This window comes from Numenius arquata, chromosome 12 (genome assembly GCF_964106895.1).
Source record: "Numenius arquata chromosome 12, bNumArq3.hap1.1, whole genome shotgun sequence".
NCBI classification, from domain to species: domain Eukaryota; kingdom Metazoa; phylum Chordata; class Aves; order Charadriiformes; family Scolopacidae; genus Numenius; species Numenius arquata.
Genome location: NC_133587.1, coordinates 4,822,288 through 4,842,846, shown reverse-complemented (window position 1 = coordinate 4,842,846; position 20,559 = coordinate 4,822,288). Strand labels below are relative to the sequence as shown.

Sequence of the window (20,559 nt, the reverse complement as noted above, 5' to 3'; positions counted from 1 at the left end):
AGGCATCCCCTGGATTAACGCAGGCAAAGGGTGTGCAGGAGCCCCACCAAGGGTAAAGCTCATTAGGACTCGAGCGTGTTGACCTCCAAAAAATGGAGTTTAGCTCCATCCAGTTGATGAGTCATGACTGTGTTTGTGCATCGCACTCCCTGCAAGCAAGGTTTCCACCACAGAGCTAACAGGCTTTTCTGGGAAGCAGTGGGGCTCTGGGCTTCCTAATTATTTTCAAACCCTATTGGCAGCCTCCCTCTGACGGGGATTATGCCTGCTCGAAGCACAGGACTCAAGCATGTTCGGAGTCCTGAAAGTGCTAATTGACTTTACGTTTGGCCTCGCTGCTGAGAGCCTGCTCTCTCGCAGCCCCGGTGCCTCCTCCTGCTACTGCGGCGAGCCCGCCCGCATGTGGTTTGAATTTCTTCCCCGGAGAAAAACCCCCTTTCTCCTGCCTCGGTGTCATCTTTCCCTGGCATTGAATTTGGGGGAAAGGAAGAGGAGGCCAAATTTTCATGGAATGACTACCTCCCCTCTCAAGGCAATGACGGGAGCCCCGAGAAAGCGAGGGGTGAAGACTGTCCCAGGAGCCACCAATGCCCTGTCCCTCCCGATGTCCCTTGGCACTGAGATTTTGGTCACCTTCAGGTGGCTCCTTATGTGCCAGTAACCCCAGGTGGTTGAGCAGAGCGTGGAGGAGGCTTCCCTGACGCCCCTGGCTCTCCCTGCTCTGCAGTGGGGGATCCTTTCCTTTCTTCCCTCTGGCTGTGAGCTGGGAATTGCTGCCGGCACGGAGCAGTGTGGGCAGCCCGGTAGGAAACACAGCGGTCTCGTCCCCCAGCACCCAGCGCTGCTCACCCTGGGTGAGAGGATGTGCTTGGGCTTTCCCATCCATGGAAAAGGAGCAACAGTGAGCTGACCCTGAGGGAGGGATGATGCTCTCAAAGGACAGCAGTCCATGACACCTGAACATCAGCCAGGGATTATCCATGGCCCCTCTTTACCTTCTCCCACCAGGCCATACCCGGTACATATGGCATGGCACAGGGGTGAACCAGTTGCCCCGGCTGTGCCGGCTGCCATTCCCAGCATGGAGGGCTCCCGGGCTGCCAGCGGGGCAGGCGGTTGGGAAATCTGTTTCTTCTTCTGCTCGTTACGACACCGCAGTGAGCGCATCCACCAGGAGGAGTGAGGCAGCGGGAAAGTATGAAGGTCAGGGGAGGCTGTGGTTTGTGTGACGGAGGTGACCCTGGCTGATGCATCCCTCTACCTGCCCCGAGCCCCACCACCCTGCTGGGACGGCTCCAGCCACTGCCTCCCCTGGGACATCAACCCCGGCCCCGCTCCTGCGGGGAGCAGCTCTCCACAGTCCCCATAGATATCACTTCCAGGTAAAAGAGGGAGGAAAAGGGTCACATGCAGCTTCCCCTGCATTTCCACAGGCAGGAGGGTCAGTGCTGGTTGGTGGAAGAGCTGGGCACGAATCCTCACGAACACATGCAGGCATTTGGGGCACGGGCTGCTCCAGGGGCTTCACTCGGCTCTCGCAGCATCGCTCCCGGCTTTGCTCCGGCTGCTCCGATGACGGCACCGGCATGCCCGTCTGCCAACGTGACGCGCTTGCCTTGCAGCACTAATGAGCCAGCTCTGCAATCCTTGTCACCTCGTTTAATGACTTGGCCGCTGCGTCCCAGCCAGGGCTGTGCTGTCCGCTACCTCCCACATAGCTTGCAGGCCCCTAACTCGCATTAGGGGAGCCGCTTTCATGTGGCCAGTGGTTTTCATCATCAACGAGCCACAGAACGAGCGAGACGCTGGAGCAGAGGAAGGAGCCGACGGGGAGCCGGGTGGCGCGGGCCGGCGCGGAGAGGCACCGCAGGCGCTGGAAAGGCAGCTTTGATGTAGTGGCCACCAGCCCCAGGGGCTGTGGGCTCAGGTACGGCGGGGGCCTGGCTCCGAGGAGGGTCCCATGGAGATGGGACTCATGGAAGCATCCAGCTTTACCCCATGCTGTGGCCATGGAGGGGCTGCTTGGGCCGGGGTGGGGGTGTCTCAGCACCAAAAGTCACCCCTTGTGTGTGGTCCGGGGCAGCCAGCATGACATGGGGAAGGGAAAATAAATTAAGGATGGACACGGAGGTGAGCCCACAGGAGGACAAGGCAATAGCTGGATGGGAGCGTGCAGTGATGGGCGGGAGGGTGGGCAGCAGACAGTGGGTGAAGAGGGATGGCAGTAAGTTGGATGGAAAAACAAAAGCCTGGTAAGCATTCGGCATGGCTTCTCTGCGATTCCTCCTGCCTCTCGCCCCACCCAGGCATCGCCAGCTCCTGCCATCGCCTATCCCAAACACCCACATGCTCCTGCACCTGCAGCATGTCCACAGGCAGGGCGGGAAGCCTGTGGCGCTGGGATACAGGATTTAGGATCGTATTTCTGGAGGGAGACCCAAGATTGCAAATTCTGCCTCAGGAGGGGGCATTTGAACGAAGCTACCGGTACCCGGCTCATCCACCCAGGGACGGACTGTGCCGGGAAAGTGAAATGTGGATGCCGTCAAAGCCTGCAACCGCGGCTGCTGCCCGCCGGGAGCGAGCCATGGGGCGGAAACGCTGCCTGCTGCTGTGAATCACAAGCCCAGCGCTGGAAAAGCTCCGGCTGAGGCATTTCCTGCTGTTCTCATCACATCCCCATCCGATGCCTCCCTCGCGAGGCTCCCGCGCTGAAATCCCAGCCCCGTGGAAAATCAGCAGCAGCTTTCCTGCCGAGTCCGGCGCGGCTCACTCGGTTTTCAAGCCGTGGCCATCTTCCACGGAGCCAGGACTGGCGAGGGGAACAGCGAGAGGTGCGGCGGGTCCCCGGCCAGCGCGGCGATGATTCGTGCGAAGAGCAGGCCCGCTGGTCTGCGGTCAATTGTTCAGCCTCAGTGACTTCTTGAGGGGGAAACGGAAAGAGCGGACAGTGCGAGTTAATTAATTGACGCATAATGAAGTCAAGATGAGCATCCCCAAGGAGCTGGAGCTTGGGTTGGGAAAGCAGCAGACAATGGTGTTCCCCAGCACAGGGCTGCTTCACCCCGAGGCACAGCCTCCTGCCGGCCACATCGAGGACACCGGCAGGAAAAAAGTCCCTGCAATACCTTTCAGTGACAACTTTAACAGAATTTAGGCGTTACAAATACTGTGGCCCAGAGAAAAGGAGATGTGGAAGGAATGAAATAACCCTGACAATGGCTGTTTGGTGCTTTGGTCCCTTTGGTCCCAGGGAAAAAGCTTGCTATGGCAGCGGACGCAGAGCTTAATGCTCTTTGAACAAGTGTCAAGGAAGAACCACGGGCAGGGTATGGGGAAGAGAATGGGGAAAGGGATGGGGAAGGGGACGGGGAAGAGGATGGGGAAAGAGAAGAAGGGGATGGAGAAGGGGATGGGAAGGGAAAGAGGATGGGGAAAGGGATGGGCAAGGAGAAGAAGGGCATGGAGAAGGGGATGGAGAAGAAGGGGATGGGGAAGGGGACGAGGAAGGGGATAAGGAAGGAGAAGAAAGGGATGGAGAAGGGGATGGAGAAGAAGGGGACGGGGAAGGGGATGAGGAAGGAGAAGAAGGGGATGGAGAAGAAAGGGATGGGGAAGGGGATGGGAAGGGAAAGAGGATGGGGAAGGGGATGGGCAAGGAGAAGAAGGGGATGGAGAAGGGGATGGAGGAGAAGGGGATGGAGGAGAAGGGGATGGAGGAGAAGGGGATGGAGGAGAAGGGGATGGAGGAGAAGGGGATGGGGAAGAAGGGGATGGGGAAGAAGGGGATGGAGGAGAAGGGGATGGAGGAGAAGGGGATGGGGAAGAAGGGGATGGGGAAGAAGGGGATGGAGGAGAAGGGGATGGGGAAGAAGGGGATGGGGAAGGGGATGGGAAGGGAAAGAGGATGGGGAAGGGGATGGGCAAGGAGAAGAAGGGGATGGAGAAGGGGATGGAGGAGAAGGGGATGGAGGAGAAGGGGATGGAGGAGAAGGGGATGGGGAAGAAGGGGATGGGGAAGAAGGGGATGGGGAAGAAGGGGATGGGGAAGGGGATGGGAAGGGAAAGAGGATGGGGAAGGGGATGGGAAGGGAAAGAGGATGGGGAAGGGGATGGGCAAGGAGAAGAAGGGGATGGAGAAGGGGATGGAGAAGGAGAAGAGGATGGAAAAGGGGAAGAGGAAGAGGAAGGGGAAGGAGAAGAGGAAGGGAATGGAGAAGGAGAAGGGAAGGTCGAGCAGACCCCAGCCCGCAGGCTGCCGCACGGTGTCGGTGGGCAGAGACCCCTCGGCGAGGCCGGTCCCTCCCGCTGTGGGAATAAACGTTAAATTCCTCCGGAGATTAATCCACCCCACCCCCCCGCTCACCCCCTGCGGCGGCCGGAGCCCCCGGCCGGGCCCTGGGGGGAGGCGGTCCCGGTCCCTTCGCGGGGATCGGGGGCCCTCTAGTGAGGGGCGGCCCGGTCCTGCCCCGGCCTGCCCGGTGCCACGCTCCGCTCCCCGCAGCGGGCCCGGCCGGGCCTCTGGGGCCTTGCCCGGGGCGGCTCCTCCGCAGGCCCGGCCCGGCCCGGCCCGCCCCGGCCGCGCCTGCTCGGTGCTGCGCGGCCATGGCGGGGCTGGAGCCGCTCTACGCCTTGGCCCGGGCCGTCATCTCTCGCCCGCAGGACGCGCTGATCTGCAGCGTCCACTGGGAGCTGGTCCGGCATGGCTACCGCTGCCTCGGCGCTGGCGACCAGGTACGGGCCGGGCCGGGCGCCGCCGGGCTCCTCTATCGCGGAGGCCGTGTAGGCCGCGGACAAGCCCCGGCCTTTCCTAGCGCCGCTCGCCGCCGCCGCTCGGCCGAGCCCGGCGCCCGCTGCTGGGGGAGCGGGAGCCATAAGGCGCCAGGGGTGTCGGGGGCACCCGGGCCGGTGCGGGGCCTGAGGGGTCTCAGTGCTGCTGGGGGGGTCCGGAGCAGGGGGCTTTGGTGGTGGGGGCTGCGGGGGACCCGGTGCTGCCAGAGGGGGTCGGTGCTTGGAGTCAGTTCAATAGCAGGAAGGGGACTATTGTGGTGCCGGGGGGGGATCTTGGTGCTGGGGAGGGGGACCCCTTACCAAAAGGTGGGTGTCCAGTGCAGTGTTGGGGGGGAGTGTGGTGCCCGGGGAGTCCCTGTGCTGGGGGCCCTGGTGTGATACTGGGTTGGGAGCCTGGTGTGGTGCTGGGGGGTGTTGAGAGGATGTCTGGTGCAGTGCTGAGGGGCAATGGTGGGGGTGCAGGTCACAGTGTTGGCAGAGAAACCCCCCAGTACTGGAGGGGGGGACAGTGTGGGACAGCCCCCCCTAGCAGCACCACTGTGGAGATGCGACAAACAGGACAGCAGCCTTCCCCCTCACCCCAGACAGCTGTGCTGGGGAGGCAAGAGGTGCCAGGCAGGGAAGAGCATCATCCCCTGCTCTGAATCTTTGTTGTCTCCTCCTGTTCAGCAAAGGGTGGTTGTGTCCCTCCTGTTCCAGCACAGGGACCCTGTGCAAGACTGGCAGGCAGGCAGGGCCTGCCCGTAGAAAATAACCCCCTTCTCCTGCAGTTGAAACATGGAAGGCATTAAGAGATCCTTACTAGGAGACCTAGATCCACTCCCAGAGACCTTGGTCCCTTCCTGGGTCTCTGTGCAGACAAGTACTCTGTGGCTTGCTGGGCTCCTGTGCAGGGTCTCAGCAGCATGTCTATCCTATTGTAGCCAGGTCCTGATGAAAGGAAGTCGGAGCTGTTGCCAACCGGCTGGGAAGCCAACAAGGAGGTGTATACGCTGCGCTACAAGTCCACAGACGATGCCCGTGAGCTGCTGCTGAAGGCCATCATGGTAGAAGACAGCATGATCCTCAACGTCATGGTGAGCACCCAGGCTGGTCCCTGCAGATTTGGGGTCCTTCAGGTGCAGCGGCTGCTGCTGCCCAAAATGTGCAAAGAACAGCAGGGCCAGTTTCTTAAAATTTTGCTGTTACTTGTTCTACCTTGAGTGATGTTTGTCCCTCAGGATGGGGCAGACTCGGGGGGGTGTTAGGGGCTGCAGACCTGCCTGTGCAGCAGATGTGACCCAGCGTGAAGCTGGTCAAACACCAGCTGCATTGGGCCAGTGATGCAGTTTGCCTTGCACACTCTGGCTCAGGAGTTGCCCCTTTTATGTCCCCTTCCCACCTCAGAATTTGTTTGCCGATCTCTTCTCCTGTTCCCCGCAAGCACCTGCCCAGGATGTTTTTGCTCAGTCTCTCACCCGTTGCAACCTGGACTGGGGGAGTGGGCAGGGAGAACCTCGCTGTACAGTGGAGTTTGTTTGCTCCCAGGGATTCGGGCACAGCACAGGGACAGGTGATCCCATTCCTTGTGTCCCAAGCCCCCAGGCTCCTTCCTTCATTCCTGCTCTGCCAGGCTGCTCACTCTGTGTTTCACCTGTCTTTTGCCAGGATCGCAGTTCTCAGAAGGTGGCAGATGTAACCTTGGCAGTAGCTGACTACATCAACCCGGAGCACCTGGATGATTTCCACAAGTAATCTCAGTTTCCTGGCATTTTCTATGGGAGAAAATGTCCCACTGGCATGGGGCAGGAGGGCAGAGAACAGGTTAGGAGGAGCCTGGGGGACTTTCCTGCCCAGTAGAAATCCCTGGGGGCAGCCAGCCAGCCCTGAAATGCGGCCAGAGCTCCCTCTCCGGGCCTTTCTCTGCGCTGCTGTCACAGGCAAGAAAGATTTAAGGGATAGTGGGACTGTGAGTCGGAGCCCAAGAGAGAGGCACCCCACCTGGGAACGGGCTGGGGCAGCCCAGTGCTCTTCTTTCCAGAGCACTGCCTGCCTGTCTGTGCTGGGTGGACACTGCCCAGTGGTGCTACAGGTTCGACCGTGGGTCAGACACCCTGTGACCTTGCTAATGACCAGTGCCACATGCTGTGGTTTCCTCCATTGCAAACTGGTCTTGTTGTAGCCACAGCACAAGGGATTTCCATGGGTTAGGTGGCACCTCTGCCCTCTCAAACAAGGTCAGGGGTTTGGTGCCACTGAGTGCTGTTCACCTTTCTCATCCCCTCTGTGCTGCCAACTGGGGACATGTTTTGTGCCAGGGATGCTCTGGGCTTGTCCCGTCTCCTCACTACCCCTCTCACAGCCTGTCCAGCACCTTGCACCCAGGTGCCATGGCGTCCCCAGCCCACTACCTCGCCTCTCCTCCCTGCAGAGTGTACAAGAACACCGAGGAGCTGAGGACAAGGATTGCTTCGGGCATCATCACTCCCCTCAGTGGCCCTGCAGAAAAGGCCAAAAAGGAGCCCGAAGCTGAGAAGAAGGATGCCGACTTGCCCCGGGATTACGACCCCCTCAGGGTTCCTCCTCGGCAGCCGCCAGGTGCGAGAGCACCATCCTGGTGAGTAAAGAGCTGACGGTCCTTCATTAGAAGGGACATGGGCATGACACCACTCTCCAAACTTCACCTCTGGTCCATGCCTCACACACGTAGGATGGGGACTGAAGGGCATTCAAACTCTCCCCAGCCAGTCTCGGTATTGTTGGCCACATACTTGGGTTTGATTTAAGTTGCCCGCTGTGGGGCCTGTTAAGATGGCCTGTTCTCGAGCTGTGTGTTGGTCTGACCCTCCTTTGGCATTGCCTGGGGGTGCAGCTGGAGACTGCAGACCCAGAAGGGAGAGGGCAGCGTGCAGGGCTGGGGGGAAGGTGGAAAGAAGGAGGCCCTGCTCTATGCTGGCTGAAGGACCATCAGGGCTCCAGGGCTGGAAGAGCAGGGACAGCAGTGGGAAGGATGGTGCCATTGTGGGGCCAAGCAGCCTCCGGAGGGACACCAGGGTGCTGGGTGTCAGACCGAGCTGTGGGGTCTGTGCTCAGGGCAGAGGGGAGAGGATGTGTGGCGGGCGCAGAGCTCTGCCTTTGCTTAGCACAGAACTGCGGCTGCCTCTAAGCCTCCTGCCTGCTGTGGCCAGTAGAGCTGCCCTCCCAGGACAGTGCACCCAGCCAGGGCTTGCGGCCAGCCCAGGAGGTGCAGACTTGGTGGAAGGGAACAGAGACCTCTTCTCCTTGCTCTACTGACCCAGCTTTCCACTTTGCTTTTGCTGGCAAAGCAGAGGAGAGGGGGCACAAGGCACCCACTTCACCATCCCTCCCTGGCCCCTTCGTGCTCAGCCATCCCTCGTACATGGCAGGCAGGCTCTCTTCTCTCTCCTCCCACAAGCTGTAATGCCCTTTGGCTGGAAGTCAGAGACACTGTGGTGGCTCTGCCTTCTCTTGGGGACTGGCCGTGGCTTCTGTCTTGCATGTCACCTCTTGCTTCTTTAACCCCGCTGCTCTCTGCTGGTGCTCAGGGTGCGCGATTCTCCTCGGGGAGGCCTGGGCAGACAGGCTGGAGCTGGGCATGGCTCTGAAACCATGTTATTGGCACATATTATTGGCAAGGAGATGTGACAGCTGGCTGCAGGCTCACTGCCCCACTGTCCTCGTACTCCTGGAATAGGACTGTCATTGTTTCTCCGACTGGGACACACTGGAGAGCCTGGCCTCGCCTGACACCGCTCAGGGAGCCCCTGGCATGGAAACTCCCAGAGTCCACAGACAGCTCCAGCCCGGAGCAGTGGGAACAGCAGGGACCCCTTCATCTCAGCAAGCTTCCTGCAAGCCTGCCACGCACACCGGTGCCCACATACAGCTGCACCCTGGAGCAGGGGATGCCATGTCCTGGGCATGGGGTGACTCCCAACACCAGTCCTGCAGGTCCCAGGGCCCTTTGGGTGTTGCAGGGTTTGCCGTGGGAGAGTACCCATGAGCATGGCTGGCTGCACTGCCCTGCCTGCTTGCTTGCTCCACGCAACCGGTCTCCCCTTTGCTGAACCTTTCTCTGTGTTCTGTGTTTCAGGCCTTCCCCCTTGAGTCCCTTCGCTGTTGGTGGGGAAGACCTTGACCCTCTTGGGTGAGTATGGCTGGGAGAAGTTGTGCTTTTTGTGCTCGGGGAGCATCCCCTGCTCTGCCCTTGGGATGTGTGGAAGTGGCTGGGGACCTCTGGAACAGCTAGAGTCCGCCTGGCTCAGGCATCCAGCAATGTGTCTCTAAGCATGGATGGCAATGGGACAGTTGCTCACTGCAAATTGCAAGGGACCAATTGACAGTTGCTAAACCTCAATATGGTTCTAATATCGTAATAAGATCCCGTCTCTTGCATAGATGATAGGTTGCAATCTGCGTCTGTTTAATAATCAGCTTGTATTCATTTAACATGCAGTAATTCCTTCAGTAAATCAAAGCTGAATACGTCGTTAAGTGAATGTAAGCCTCTAATTTAAAATGTTACCAGCTGCTGTGTCTACAGCCTGGCAGTCTGGAGAAGGGGAGGCTTAAAGGCGAGTCCACGGATTCTCGAGTCCCAGTTGTGAGCCTCCCGGCTGTCTGAAGCACTTGAGAGAAAGCCTGGGTAGAAGCAGGGCTTGTCTGTGGGACTGATCTTCACAGATACGTCTCTGGGTCTTTGGTTTGGTTGGGCAAGGAGAACCTGTCATTTTGCATTCTAGTTAAAAGCACATAGTCTGACAAAAAACAGCTCTTGGAGTCATTGCAGAGCATCCTGTGGCCCAGGGGAGTCTTCTTTGGAACCACTCTCCTGTGAGGATTGCATTTTTTCCCCTCTTGCAAGACTTAGTTCTCCATGGGTTTGGCTAGAAAAGGGCCAGCTAAAAATGTCCTGCCTGGCTGGAAGGAAAGGCCTGGAGCCTGGGTGGCTGGAAGGAAACTTGGTAGCATGAGGAGAGGGGGTTCAGTTGCAGGAAGGGGCCCTGTTTCTCTCGCTACCTCCAGTCCTTCATCAGAAGTTTCTCTCAGTAAATGACAAAAAAAGAGTGTAAATGGAAGCATATTTCAGCTCTGACACCTGCCAGTGTGGGGGCTGGAGACCCAGACTCCCAGGCATATGCTCGTGGGGCCTGGCTGTCCTGGGGCACTTTGGGCAGCCGGCCTGGCGTAATGGAACTCATTAGCGCCGTTGTTAATGACTTGTATGATGGCAGCGGTGTCCAGAGGCTCCAGCCGAGTTTGCACAAAGCCAACCATGAGGAATGGCACTCACAGCGTGGGGCAGCTCCGAGGAGCCGCCGTGGTCAGCAAATGACTTCCAGGCAGCTCTTTGGAAAGGCCGGGTCCGTGAGCTCTTGCAACACTGCGCAGGGCAGGATGTGCCGCTCGCCCGGGAGAGCGGAGAGCAGGGTTGGGACTACAAGCCATCAGCGAGGGCCAGCAGGTCCAGCGCTTCCTTCAGGGACAGTCAGCAGCTCACCGGGACTTACCAGCCATTGCTGATGCCCTAAAAGGCTCCTTGCAGGAACCAGAGGAAGAAGGAGGCTGCCTCTCTGCTACTCTGATTGTCTGTTTTGGCATTGGCTCTGGGCTCTCTTACTGCCGAGGGTTAGGTTGTGGTGGGTTAGGGGTGCTTTCCTTCCCACGTGCTGTGTGACCACTTAACCCGGCGTTCCTGCAGCAGAGGTCTGGCACAGGGACACGCTTTGCTCCTCTCTCACCAGTGCCAATCTCATCTCCTTCTCTGCCTTTCCTCTCCCCAGGGGTCGGAGTGGGGGAATGATCGTGGATCCTCTGCGGTCTGGCTTCCCGCGGCCCGGCATTGACCCATCATCAGGCATCCCAGGCCGGCTTCCCCCGGGAGCAGTTCCACCAGGCGCCAGATTTGACCCCTTTGGCCCGTTAGGGGCTGGTAGATCCGGGTAGGTATTTGGTCGGGCCTGGAATCCCCAGCCTGCTCTCTGGGCTGCCCCTGAGTCTCCTGGCTCATCCCTGTTGCTGCGGGATTGAGCTCTTGGTCCTGGTTTTGACTCTGCGCTGAATTTCTTTCCAGGCCAGATCCTGACCACCTTCCCCCTCCAGGCTATGATGACATGTTCATGTGAGGAGTCGCGACATGGCTTCTCCTGGCTGTGGCCACAGCAGTTTCCTGGGAAGCAGGGGCACTTCCCCCTCTTTGCTCCCCATTTGGTGGACTTCGATCTTTTCAGCAGCGTTTTTCTTCCTGTGTCAGACCAGCTATAAAGGCTTCCCTGTGTGCAGAACAGAGGAGGAGGCAGTAGGTCCATTTCTTTCCGTGCTCCTCTGAGGGTGCCTGGCCATTTACACCCAGCTGAAGTGGTCCTGCCCCGTGTGAGGTGGCAGCGTGGGGTGCATCCTGGTGCTCTGAGAACGGCCCAGGTGCTGTGGGGTTTCCATTGCTTCTGTGGGGTGGCACCGCTTTCGCTGCTGGGGTTACACGAGTGGTCAGTGCTGGGGAGGGAGCTGGCTTCTTGCCGCTCCTGTGCTGGGAAGCTGCAGTTGACTGGCTGGAGGCAGCAGCCAGAGCGGGCTCCCCTTGCAGAGATAGTTTCTCTCTTGCTCTTCATCCAAGCGAAGGGTCGATCAGCGTGAAGGGCTAGAAGGCCCATCCCACGGGGTCTCCATGGGCAGACCCCCCGGCAGCAGCCGAGGTCGGCTTCCACATGGCTGTGCCCATTGGCTTTCAAGACCAGCAACACCTTTAACGTGCATGAGAAGAGACATATATTGAATTCCTGCCTCCCCGCCTTGCCCCCTCTCTTCCCTGCAGCTGTGGTTTTTCATTCCTGGGGTGCACACAAAGCCCCACAGGCAGCACGGTGAGGGCTGCCCACCGGGCACCACGCAGGGCTGGGGTAGGAGGGAGGATGCTCGGTACCCGGGTGACCTGCTGGGTCCAGCGTTGGCTCTCCAGGCACGGCAGAGCTGAGCCTGGCACCGAGCTGGGATCCTCCTGGGGCTGTGCACTGGGGGGCTCGCTTGGCTGTGTGATTTGCTTTGCAGAAGGGGTTTATAGGAACATGTTTCCTACCGTCAGTCCTGTTGCACAAGGCTGGTGAGGCTTTTCCTGGCTGAACGCTGCCAGACGACTTCGGCGGGGGGGGACGGGACGGGTGAGATCTGTGTGATTCAGCCTCCTGAGCTTTCTGGAAACCCCCCTCCCTTTCTCCGCTACTCCCCCCAGGTCAGTTAATTTGGGGGCTGTCCCATCAGGGATTCACGCTATTTCTTTCTTCTCGTGGTTTGATTTCTTAGAAGGATGTTCGTGAGATTGAAATAAAAAACTGACAATAGCGTTGTGTTGGTGCTTGCTGGGGGTGGGCCTCCCCCCACTCCCCAGCCGCAGCCCCTTCCTCCCCCCCATGAGAAGGGAAGCCCCAAAGGTGCCCTTGGGCTTCCTTGATGGGAGCTCTGCCTGCGCTCCCAGGGGCAGAGGATTCACGCTGGGAACGACGCTTTGTACCTTCCCCTGAGCAGCAGCGCTTTTCCGAGATGATGTGACTGTATTAAGAAAATTAAGTGGAGAACAGCCCAGCCTTGGCTCTGGCTGCGCTCCTTGCGGTAATTGGCTCTCCGGGGTATTGAATGCTGTCGGTACGCTGCGTGCAGCCGTGCTGGCATAAATAAAAAGGGGGAAGTGATCCCCCCGTCTATCTCTTTTTCCCCAAAGGCTTTTTCCTTTTAAAACCCTTTTGCCTACAAAAGCAGCTAATAAAGCTGAGTTACGGCATGTGCAACCCTGGGCTGCGCGGAGGGGGGAGGACCGGCCATAGAAATTCAGCACTGGGGGCAACTGGGGCATCCCCTGCATCTCCCCAGGGCTCTTCTGCGGACCCCCATGTTGGCAAAAGCTCATGTGAGCCTGGACCTGGTGGGGATGTGACATCCCTGCTGCGTGTTCCTGGGGCTTTTGGTGGCCAGTCCCACCTGCAGACCCACAGGATAGCAAGTGGGCAGTGCAGTGACCGGAGCAGGAAGCGGCCACGCTTGGAGCATGGGTGGGATGGGAGGAGAGACCCAGGGCTCAGTGAGGCCATAGCTCCTGCTTGTCCCTTCCGGCTCCTGGGGCAGCTTGAGCCCATCCATAGCTTTGCCCCAGGAGAAAGGAGCCCCCAACCTCGCTGCATGGGGTTGAGAGACGCAGGGTGCCGTGGGGAGAGGAAACAGCTTTGGCCTTATCAGAGGGGCCCCTCTCTGCGGGAGGCGGCTGCTTTCTGCGCCTGAATTAATCATGTTCTGCAACCTTTCAGGAGGGAGAGACGCAGCCGGCTTTGATGGGGCTAATTAAAGCAAGCCAGCGCTGGGAGAGGCTGCGGCGGGTCCTGATAAACAATCTTTTGTCTGCAGCGCTCAGCCCCAGCGGGTCCATCGTGCCGTGCAGCTGGGGGAGCAGGTGGGAAAGGAGAGGGGTTTCAAAGAGGGCAAGTGCCTGGCAGTGAGCCGTGCCCGCTGCAGGCCCATCCCTGAGCCTGGGGGCTCCTGGGGATGTGCCAAGAAGATGGGTAAAAGGAGGTGAGGATCCTCCTCTCTGGGAGGGCAGGAGATCATCCCCGTGGCTGCAGAATTGCCCAGAGCGTGGCAGACGTGGCTCCCGGGGACCAGCGATCCCGAGCTCAATCTTCTCTCCATCCGCAGGGCTTGTGGCTGGGCACAGACCCCATTCCCTGAGCGTGGCTGGGGGGCAGCCATCCCTGCTGTGGGGCTCGTACCATGCCGAGCCCGGCAGCTGCAAGGGCCAGGTCTCCGGTCAGCAGGAGGGACAGTCCAGGTTCCCATCTGCGTGTCCCCAGCCTGGCATGGCTGCTGCTAATGTAGGTGATGGAAAGCATTACCATGCAAGGGAGCACATCAAGCCATGCACCTCCAGTTAATTTTATGGGGAGGCCATGAAGAGCGGCTGGGGCTGGTGTGTGCGGTCTTGGCACGGGCACAGCCCTCCCTCCTCCCGCAGCACCGGCGAGGCGCTTCCACGTCACGTTTGAAGAAAGACGCTGGATTATTGGTAATGGCTTGAGACCCCCGGAGAGTCCTTCAGGCCATCTGCCTGCCCACCCAGCCCAGCGGCACCTGCCCCACATGCTCCCAAAGGCAGAGCCCCCCAGCGCTGCTAATTACCCTGCAGACGATGCTCCGTCCCTGGGATCCTACGTGTCCCGTGCACGGCGCGAGGGAGGAACCGGTGTGTATTGCACAGATGGGAAAACAAAGCAGCTCCCATTATATGGGACTGGAAAAGGCGTGCTGGGCTGTCCCCTCTTTGCTCACCCCTCGAACAAGCAGGGACAGCCCCAAAGCCCCAGAGCTGGGGGACTGGAGACCTCTGTGCTGAGCGAGGGGACGAGGATGCACTGCCCGCCACCTGCCTGCCCTTGCACCATACTCCAGGGACCGGTGTGGTGGCATTGCCAGAGGAAATGAGCCAGCCTCATGCCCTGCCTGGCGCCTCTCCCTCTGGCCATCCTGCCCATCCCCGTGGTGTCGGGGTGACCTGCCTGGGGTGCAGCTGTGCAAAGCACGAGGCAGCTGCAGTTGTCCTTGGCTTTGCAGGAAGGCAGCGGGGCCAGGGCTGGTGTCTGCTGCCTGCTGAGCTGCCTTCAGTGCCCCCCTCGGCAGGACCCTTCCCCTCATCACTGGGTATGGCATCACCCCCGCCTCCCAGTGCCCATCCTGCTGCTCATGGCCACTTGCCCCAGGGCCGTGGGGAGAGGCAATGCCTATTTGGGGGACAGCAGAGCACAGCCACCCATTTCACCCCAAGCATGGGCTAGTGCCAGGGCTGCGGGCATGAGGCCATTCAAGGTCATTTCCCAGGATCCTACAATAAATACGGAGCGTGGACGGGTGATGTGGTGACGGAGGGAGGGACACATGGCCCTTTGCAGCAATAGGAGGAATCAGCTGCGAAGCGTTAGAAAACACCAGGTGGAGGATACTGTTCCCAGCATGTGAGGGGGACGCTGGAAGACCAGAAATAAAACCTGACCCAGGCAATCGCATCGTGTGTAAAAATGACTTTTCTCTTGTGTCAGGCTGTCTGGAGAGATTTGCCTCCCCCTGGAAACATTTGAAGTGAGTAGTTTATAGGATGGATTAAAAACTGGTGGCAGTTGATGACAAACACCACCTTTTGTGGGTCTGCGTTTTCCCATGGGATAATTATTTCCCTCTCTCAGCATCCTGCTCAGACCAATTTTTCTTTCCACAGAACGTTGTGCTTTAATGATGCTTCATGTTTAATTCCCGAGATGCAATTTTACCTTCACGCCGCAGACAATGGCCCTTGTGATCGGCACAAAGGCTCGCGCGGGCACCCCGGCGGGCAGAGCTGCCTGTCTAACACGGGAACAGAACCACCACATCGTTCCAAGGCATTGGGAATCGTCCTCTTTCCTCCGGACAGAGCACCATGATTTTTGAGGAGGCCGTTCCAGGGCTGCTGGTGGGAGCGGGATGCTCGGCGCGGTGTGGGCATGTGTCCCAGCCTTCATCCCGCTCTCCAGAGTGGGGCTGGTGGGGTGCAAGGGCTGGGAGGGTGGCGGGGGGCTGGACCCTGCCGCACGGATGGTGGTCGTGGTCACTGCTTCCTTCTCTTCTGCCCAGAGAGGTGCAAGCACCAACTCTACACTACAGAGTTTTACGTGAAACTATTGCTAAAAAAGAGGTCACTGATGGCAGAAAATGAGAAGCTCCGTCCCAAAGAGGAGCAGCCACCCCAGCAGCCGGGAATGAGCCAGCTGCAGTGGGGAGCTTGGCCTTGTGTCCAGCCCGGGTTGCAACAGGCCATGGCATGGAAATCCCATGGGTGTCTCGAAGGAGCTGTTGCCATGATGCTGGTGGGCAGGACCCCATCCATGAAGGAGCCGGGGAGGCAAACGGGGCGTCTGAAGGCTGCGTTACCCCAGTGCTGGTGGTGGGAAACAGCCCAGCAGAGCCCGTGCAGTCCAGCGGGACATTCCAAAGCCGCATCGCTCCGGTGCTGCTGGACGGACCCCTATCCAAGAAAGGTCTGGAGAGGCGAGGAAGGTGGCCAAAGGCTGCCAGGCGGGCACGGGCAAAGCCTCACCGGATGGCATCAGTGTTGGGGCGTGGCAAGGGGAGCCCCACTTCTGCCGGCAGTGAGGGGTCCCCAGCGCAGCACGGAGTCCCCGAGGCATGCAGGGCTAGGAGCCCGGCGCCTCGGGGGGCTGGACCGGTGGGCTGATCTGGCTCTCCAGCAGCGCCCGCGTCCCCTCGGTCGACACCCTCCGCATCCGCAGCCTCACCGAGCCGTAGGTGCCGCCGGTGCGGCGGGCGGCCCGGGCGCGGCGACGGGCGGCGGCGGCGGCCAGCAGCAGGGCGGCGAGCAGCAGCCCTCCCAGGGCCAGCAACGCCAAGCCGGCCACGGTGCAGCGGTCGAGGCGGGCGCGGAGTCGAGCCGCCCGCGCCTCCAGCCGCTCCATCTGCCGCGCCGGTACCGCCGGGTCGGGACGCGCCGCCCGCGGCACGGCCCCCGCCAGCACCACCAGTGCCGCCCCGCTCAGGGCACAGCCCAGCGCCAGCGCCAGCCCCGGGCCCGCGCCGGGACCCGCCGGGCCGCCCCCGCCCTCCGCCGCCGCCGCCTCGTCCGGGCTCCGCAGCTCCGCCGCCCGCGGGGACGCCATGGAGCCGCCGCCGCCCTGCGCGGCCAGAGGTGAGCGGCGGACCCGCACCGGGATGCTCCCCTCCCCTTAGAGCCGACCCCCCGCACCGGGATGTTCCCCACCTCTGGAGCCGACCCTGCGCACCGGGATCCTCCCCTCCCCTTGGAGCCGACTCCCCGCACCGGGATGCTCCCCCTCCACGGACCCGACCCCCTGCACTGGGATTCCAAGCCCACCCCCAGGTCGCCGAACCGGGTTGATCATCCGCCCGGGATCCCGCTTACCCGAACCGGGCTGTCCCCGGAGCTGGGTCCCCTGCACCGGGCTGTTCCCCGCTCCCCGGAGCCAGGTCCCCGAACCGGGCTGCCCCCCTTCCCTGGACCCGGCACCTGCCCCCCCGAACCTCCCCGATCCCTCCGCCCTCGGCTCTCCTCCTCCCCGAACCGGGCTCACCTGTCTCCCCCTCCCCGAACCGGACTGACCCTCCCCTCCCCCGGGTCCCCCCCTCGCCGAACCGGGATCCCACCGGGCGACCCACCTCCCCGAACCGGACTGACCCCCTTCCCTGGACCCGGCACCTGCCCCCCCGAACCTCCCCGATCCCTCCGCCCTCGGCTCTCCTCCTCCCCGAACCGGGCTCACCTGTCTCCCCCTCCCCGAACCGGACTGACCCTCCCCTCCCCCGGGTCCCCCCCTCGCCGAACCGGGATCCCACCGGGCGACCCACCTCCCCGAACCGGACTGACCCCGCCGTGGGGATCCGTGTCCCTGTGACCCCCCCCCCCCCCGACTGCCCCTCCCGGACCCTCTTCCCCCTCCGGTCACCCCCGGAGCGCACCCCGCCTCCCCGTTCCCCGCACCCAGCCGCTCCCCTCCCGCTTCCCTCGGTCTCCGCACCGGGCTGGGGCCCCGATCCCCACACCGGGTTCTGCTCCCGCTTCTCCGGTCCCTCCTCGGTCTGCCCGCCCCGCCCGTGCCCGCACGGTGCCGGGCTGCCTACCCGCCGCCGCGTCCCCGGCTCCCCGGGCCGGTGCCGGTGCCGGTGCGGCGGCGCCGGGCGGGGCGGGCGGTGGGTGCCCCGAGCTGCCGGCCCCGCGGGCGCACACCGCCGCCGCGCACACACGTACACACACGTACACACACACACACACCGGACTGCCCCGGGGGGTACACACGCCCGGTTGCACACCGGCACGGTCTGTGCGTGCCCCGCCAGCAACAGGGACCCCTCCGTGCACCCCCCGGGAGCACCGGAACCTTCCCCGGGGGGGGAGCTGTGCGGGGAGAGGCACGGGTGGAAAGGATGGAGCAGCGCAGTGGGTTTTGTCGAGGGGACAGCGTGGGTCATGCCCGGGTGGCTGGGCACCCCACGACCGGCTGTCCCCATCGGGGAGCTGGGCTGGGGACACAGGGACTGAACCCCCCCAGCCCCCAGCCCTGAAGGCAGCAGGGAGAGCTCCAGCCCGGCCGGCTGCCCGCCGAGTGTCCTGCAAGGGCCAAGCCTTGCCCCAAAATCCCCAGGGAAACATTCAGGGCTTGACCTGGGTTTGGGCCAGACACGAGATGCTCCAGCCTGGGACAGAAGAGCCCACGGCAGTGCTTGCTGCACAGAGCATTTCCCATTACCATTCCCCGGCTGGGCTGGTCCTCACAGTCCCACGATGGTCCCACCACAGTCCCACAGCACAGACACACACACACACCCCGCACCCTCATGGTGCTATTTATTCCATTTTTTACAAAGCACTTGTGTTAGTGCCCGCGCTCCGCTTCTCGCTGACCTGAAACTGGATGCGGGCCTGAGCCCCAGCAGTGACCTGCTGGCAGCAGCACTCTTTTAGCTCATTTGTTAATGAGACGTGTGCTATTTCCGTGTTTGGAGTGGTGCCTGGAGATGGGGTTGTGGACGTAAATCCTGAGCGATAGCGGGTGGGCTGCTGAAAGCTGCCGGGAAGATTTGTCCGTCACATTGACATTCCCTTCAGCACATTCACATGCCTCCAGCATCTTCACAAGCTCATCCGTGATCGTGCGAGATGATGCGCCGATTGCCCGTGCTGGGTGAGCTCGCAGCGCCAGGGCTGCAAGGATGGGTGGCTGGTGCCCTGAGCCCCCCGCCCCCCCGCCTCTGCCCTTGTCCCCCCCCGCAGCAAAGTCCTTCTGCAGCCACACTGGGCTCCACGTGACCCACGGTGCCAAGGCCATTTTCTTGGGTGGGGACAGCAGATGGGCATCTCCTACCACCCATTCCATGAGACAGGCAGGGACTTTCTCGGAAGTCTCTGTCAAATACAGCTAAAACTGATCAAAAAGGTTCAGAGAGTTTGGGGGGGTGCGGGTGTGTGCGTGCACAAATAAAGAGGTGCATTTGTATTTTCAGAGGGAGCCAGGCTGAGGGCTGGGCAGGCTCAGCACCATCCAGGCACCGGTGCTGGCAGGGTCCAGGCAGGCCCAGCTTGGCTTATGCCGCTGCTGCTCAGCAGGTTAATGATGGGTGACAACGTTATCCTTCCTTGGACATCTCCCTCGTTAAACTCTAAGTTTCTATTAAAAATTAACCTCGGCATATGTTTTAGCCGTTTTCTCACTCACCTTTTTTTTAACTTTCCTCCAAGGTGCCGTGGGAAGGTTTTCTGTCTATTTTAATCATTCGTTTAGCTCGGCAAAATGGGTTTGCAGGTTCCCCGTGTTCCCCGCTGTGATGCGTTCACGTTATGACCGATGCTGACCAGCATCATGGGTCGTGTGGCGCTACCCGAAAAGGGACCAACCCACGCAGCAGAGCTGGGGCCTGGGGAGTGGGCGGGGGTCTCCCACCACCTTTTGCTCTGTAAAAGGCAGGGATACACATGATTTTATTATAAATTTGCAGTGGAGGTTGTGTGTGCTGTGACCCACCCGCTCCCTGCTCCCGTCTCCTCTCATTGCGCTGTGTTGAAACGCAGAGGCTTCCCGGCACCGCGTCCCTGGGGATGCATCCAGAAGTGGGCCGAGAAAGAAGCAGAATTAAAAATAAATGTAAGTGCATCCTGACATGTTAACCACATTTAGAGAAGCTTTAGTACCAACCCACTCCGCGGGAAGGCAGGAGATGCTTGGAGACAAGTAGGTCACGGGACACAGATTGTCCCGAATCAGCAGGAAAAGATGGAGCTGGAGCAGGCGGGCACATCCCTGCGAACAGACGGGCAGGCAGGAGCAGGGCTGGGAGGAAAACACGCTGGGGCCAGGAACTGCTGCCTCTCGCATCGCCAAATTCCCTGGGAAAAACAGAAATGCTGCTGATCTGCTCCTGACCAGAGCTGTGGTCAAGTCCTCTCTTTCGGAGCATCCAAGTCCTGATGCACCCGGGGTGCCCAGGGTGTGGAGGCTGGGGGTTTGGGGGGCAGAGGCAGAGCCACTTGTGGGTCCCGCCTGCCTTCATACACAGTCAAGGATGAGCCTGTGCAGGCAGCCAGTGCGATGGTTGGGTCCATAGGGTCTCTGCCACGGAGCCAAGGTTCTGTGCCACCCAGGGGGGCTGTTCCTGCACCCCAAACCCACAGAGATGCTCAAGAGGACACCTGCAATGGTTGAGGTGGAGGCACACATCCTGCATGCGGCACTGCTTTCACTGTGCTGCCCCCTGGGTCCCACTGCCTTTGCAGGATGGGAGCTGGGAGATGGTCTCAAGCCTTTGAAGGGCTGGAGGGTGTGGGGTGGGCACCCCAAAAGCCTTCCCCAAACTGAACCCAAGTTGGCTGAGCACGGGGCTGGGGGCTGGCAAGGGCTGCTCTGTCCCCAGGGCGCTGGCAGTGAGGGAAGGGGAGGAGAAATGGAGACAGCCAAGATTTATGCTGCCAGTGCAGGAGCAAAGAGAGGAGGGAGACAGCCAAGGTCAGAGACAGTGCTGCCAAAATTCACAATGAATCTGCAGGAGTGCTGGAGGAGAGAGACTAGGGGCTTGGAAAGAAATGGAAAGAGGAGGAAGGGAAGGAGGGAGAGAGCCTGGGAGATGGAGCAGGGCGAGGGAGTGGAATGGAGCTGCTGGGAAGGGGGACATTCTGCTGCTGGGCCAAAACAGGGGTACGAGGGACAGCAAATGGGAGCATCAAGCCAGCAGAGGAGG

The 20,559-nt window shown here is 60.8% G+C and overlaps 1 protein-coding gene across 1 annotated transcript; it reads left to right on the top strand.

Annotated features, from left to right (window-relative positions):
- Window positions 1-4,537: 4,537 nt before the first annotated feature.
- Window positions 4,538-12,106, top strand: PSMF1 (proteasome inhibitor subunit 1). Its single transcript, XM_074157308.1, has 7 exons — window positions 4,538-4,734; window positions 5,715-5,867; window positions 6,439-6,521; window positions 7,202-7,387; window positions 8,885-8,938; window positions 10,575-10,733; window positions 10,865-12,106. The coding sequence occupies exons 1-7, from the start codon at window positions 4,606-4,608 to the stop codon at window positions 10,914-10,916; spliced, it is 816 nt and encodes a 271-aa protein (XP_074013409.1). The 5' UTR covers window positions 4,538-4,605; the 3' UTR covers window positions 10,917-12,106.
- Window positions 12,107-20,559: the final 8,453 nt, after the last annotated feature.

Excerpts from the sequence above, each read along its gene's own strand:
- PSMF1 (XM_074157308.1), top strand. The coding sequence starts at position 4,606 with ATGGCGGGGCTGGAGCCGCTCTACGCCTTGGCCCGGGCCGTCATCTCT. Across the intron at positions 4,735-5,714 it reads GCCTCGGCGCTGGCGACCAG|CCAGGTCCTGATGAAAGGAA; the intron begins GTACGGGCCGGG and ends ATCCTATTGTAG. Across the intron at positions 7,388-8,884 it reads GGTGCGAGAGCACCATCCTG|GCCTTCCCCCTTGAGTCCCT; the intron begins GTGAGTAAAGAG and ends TCTGTGTTTCAG.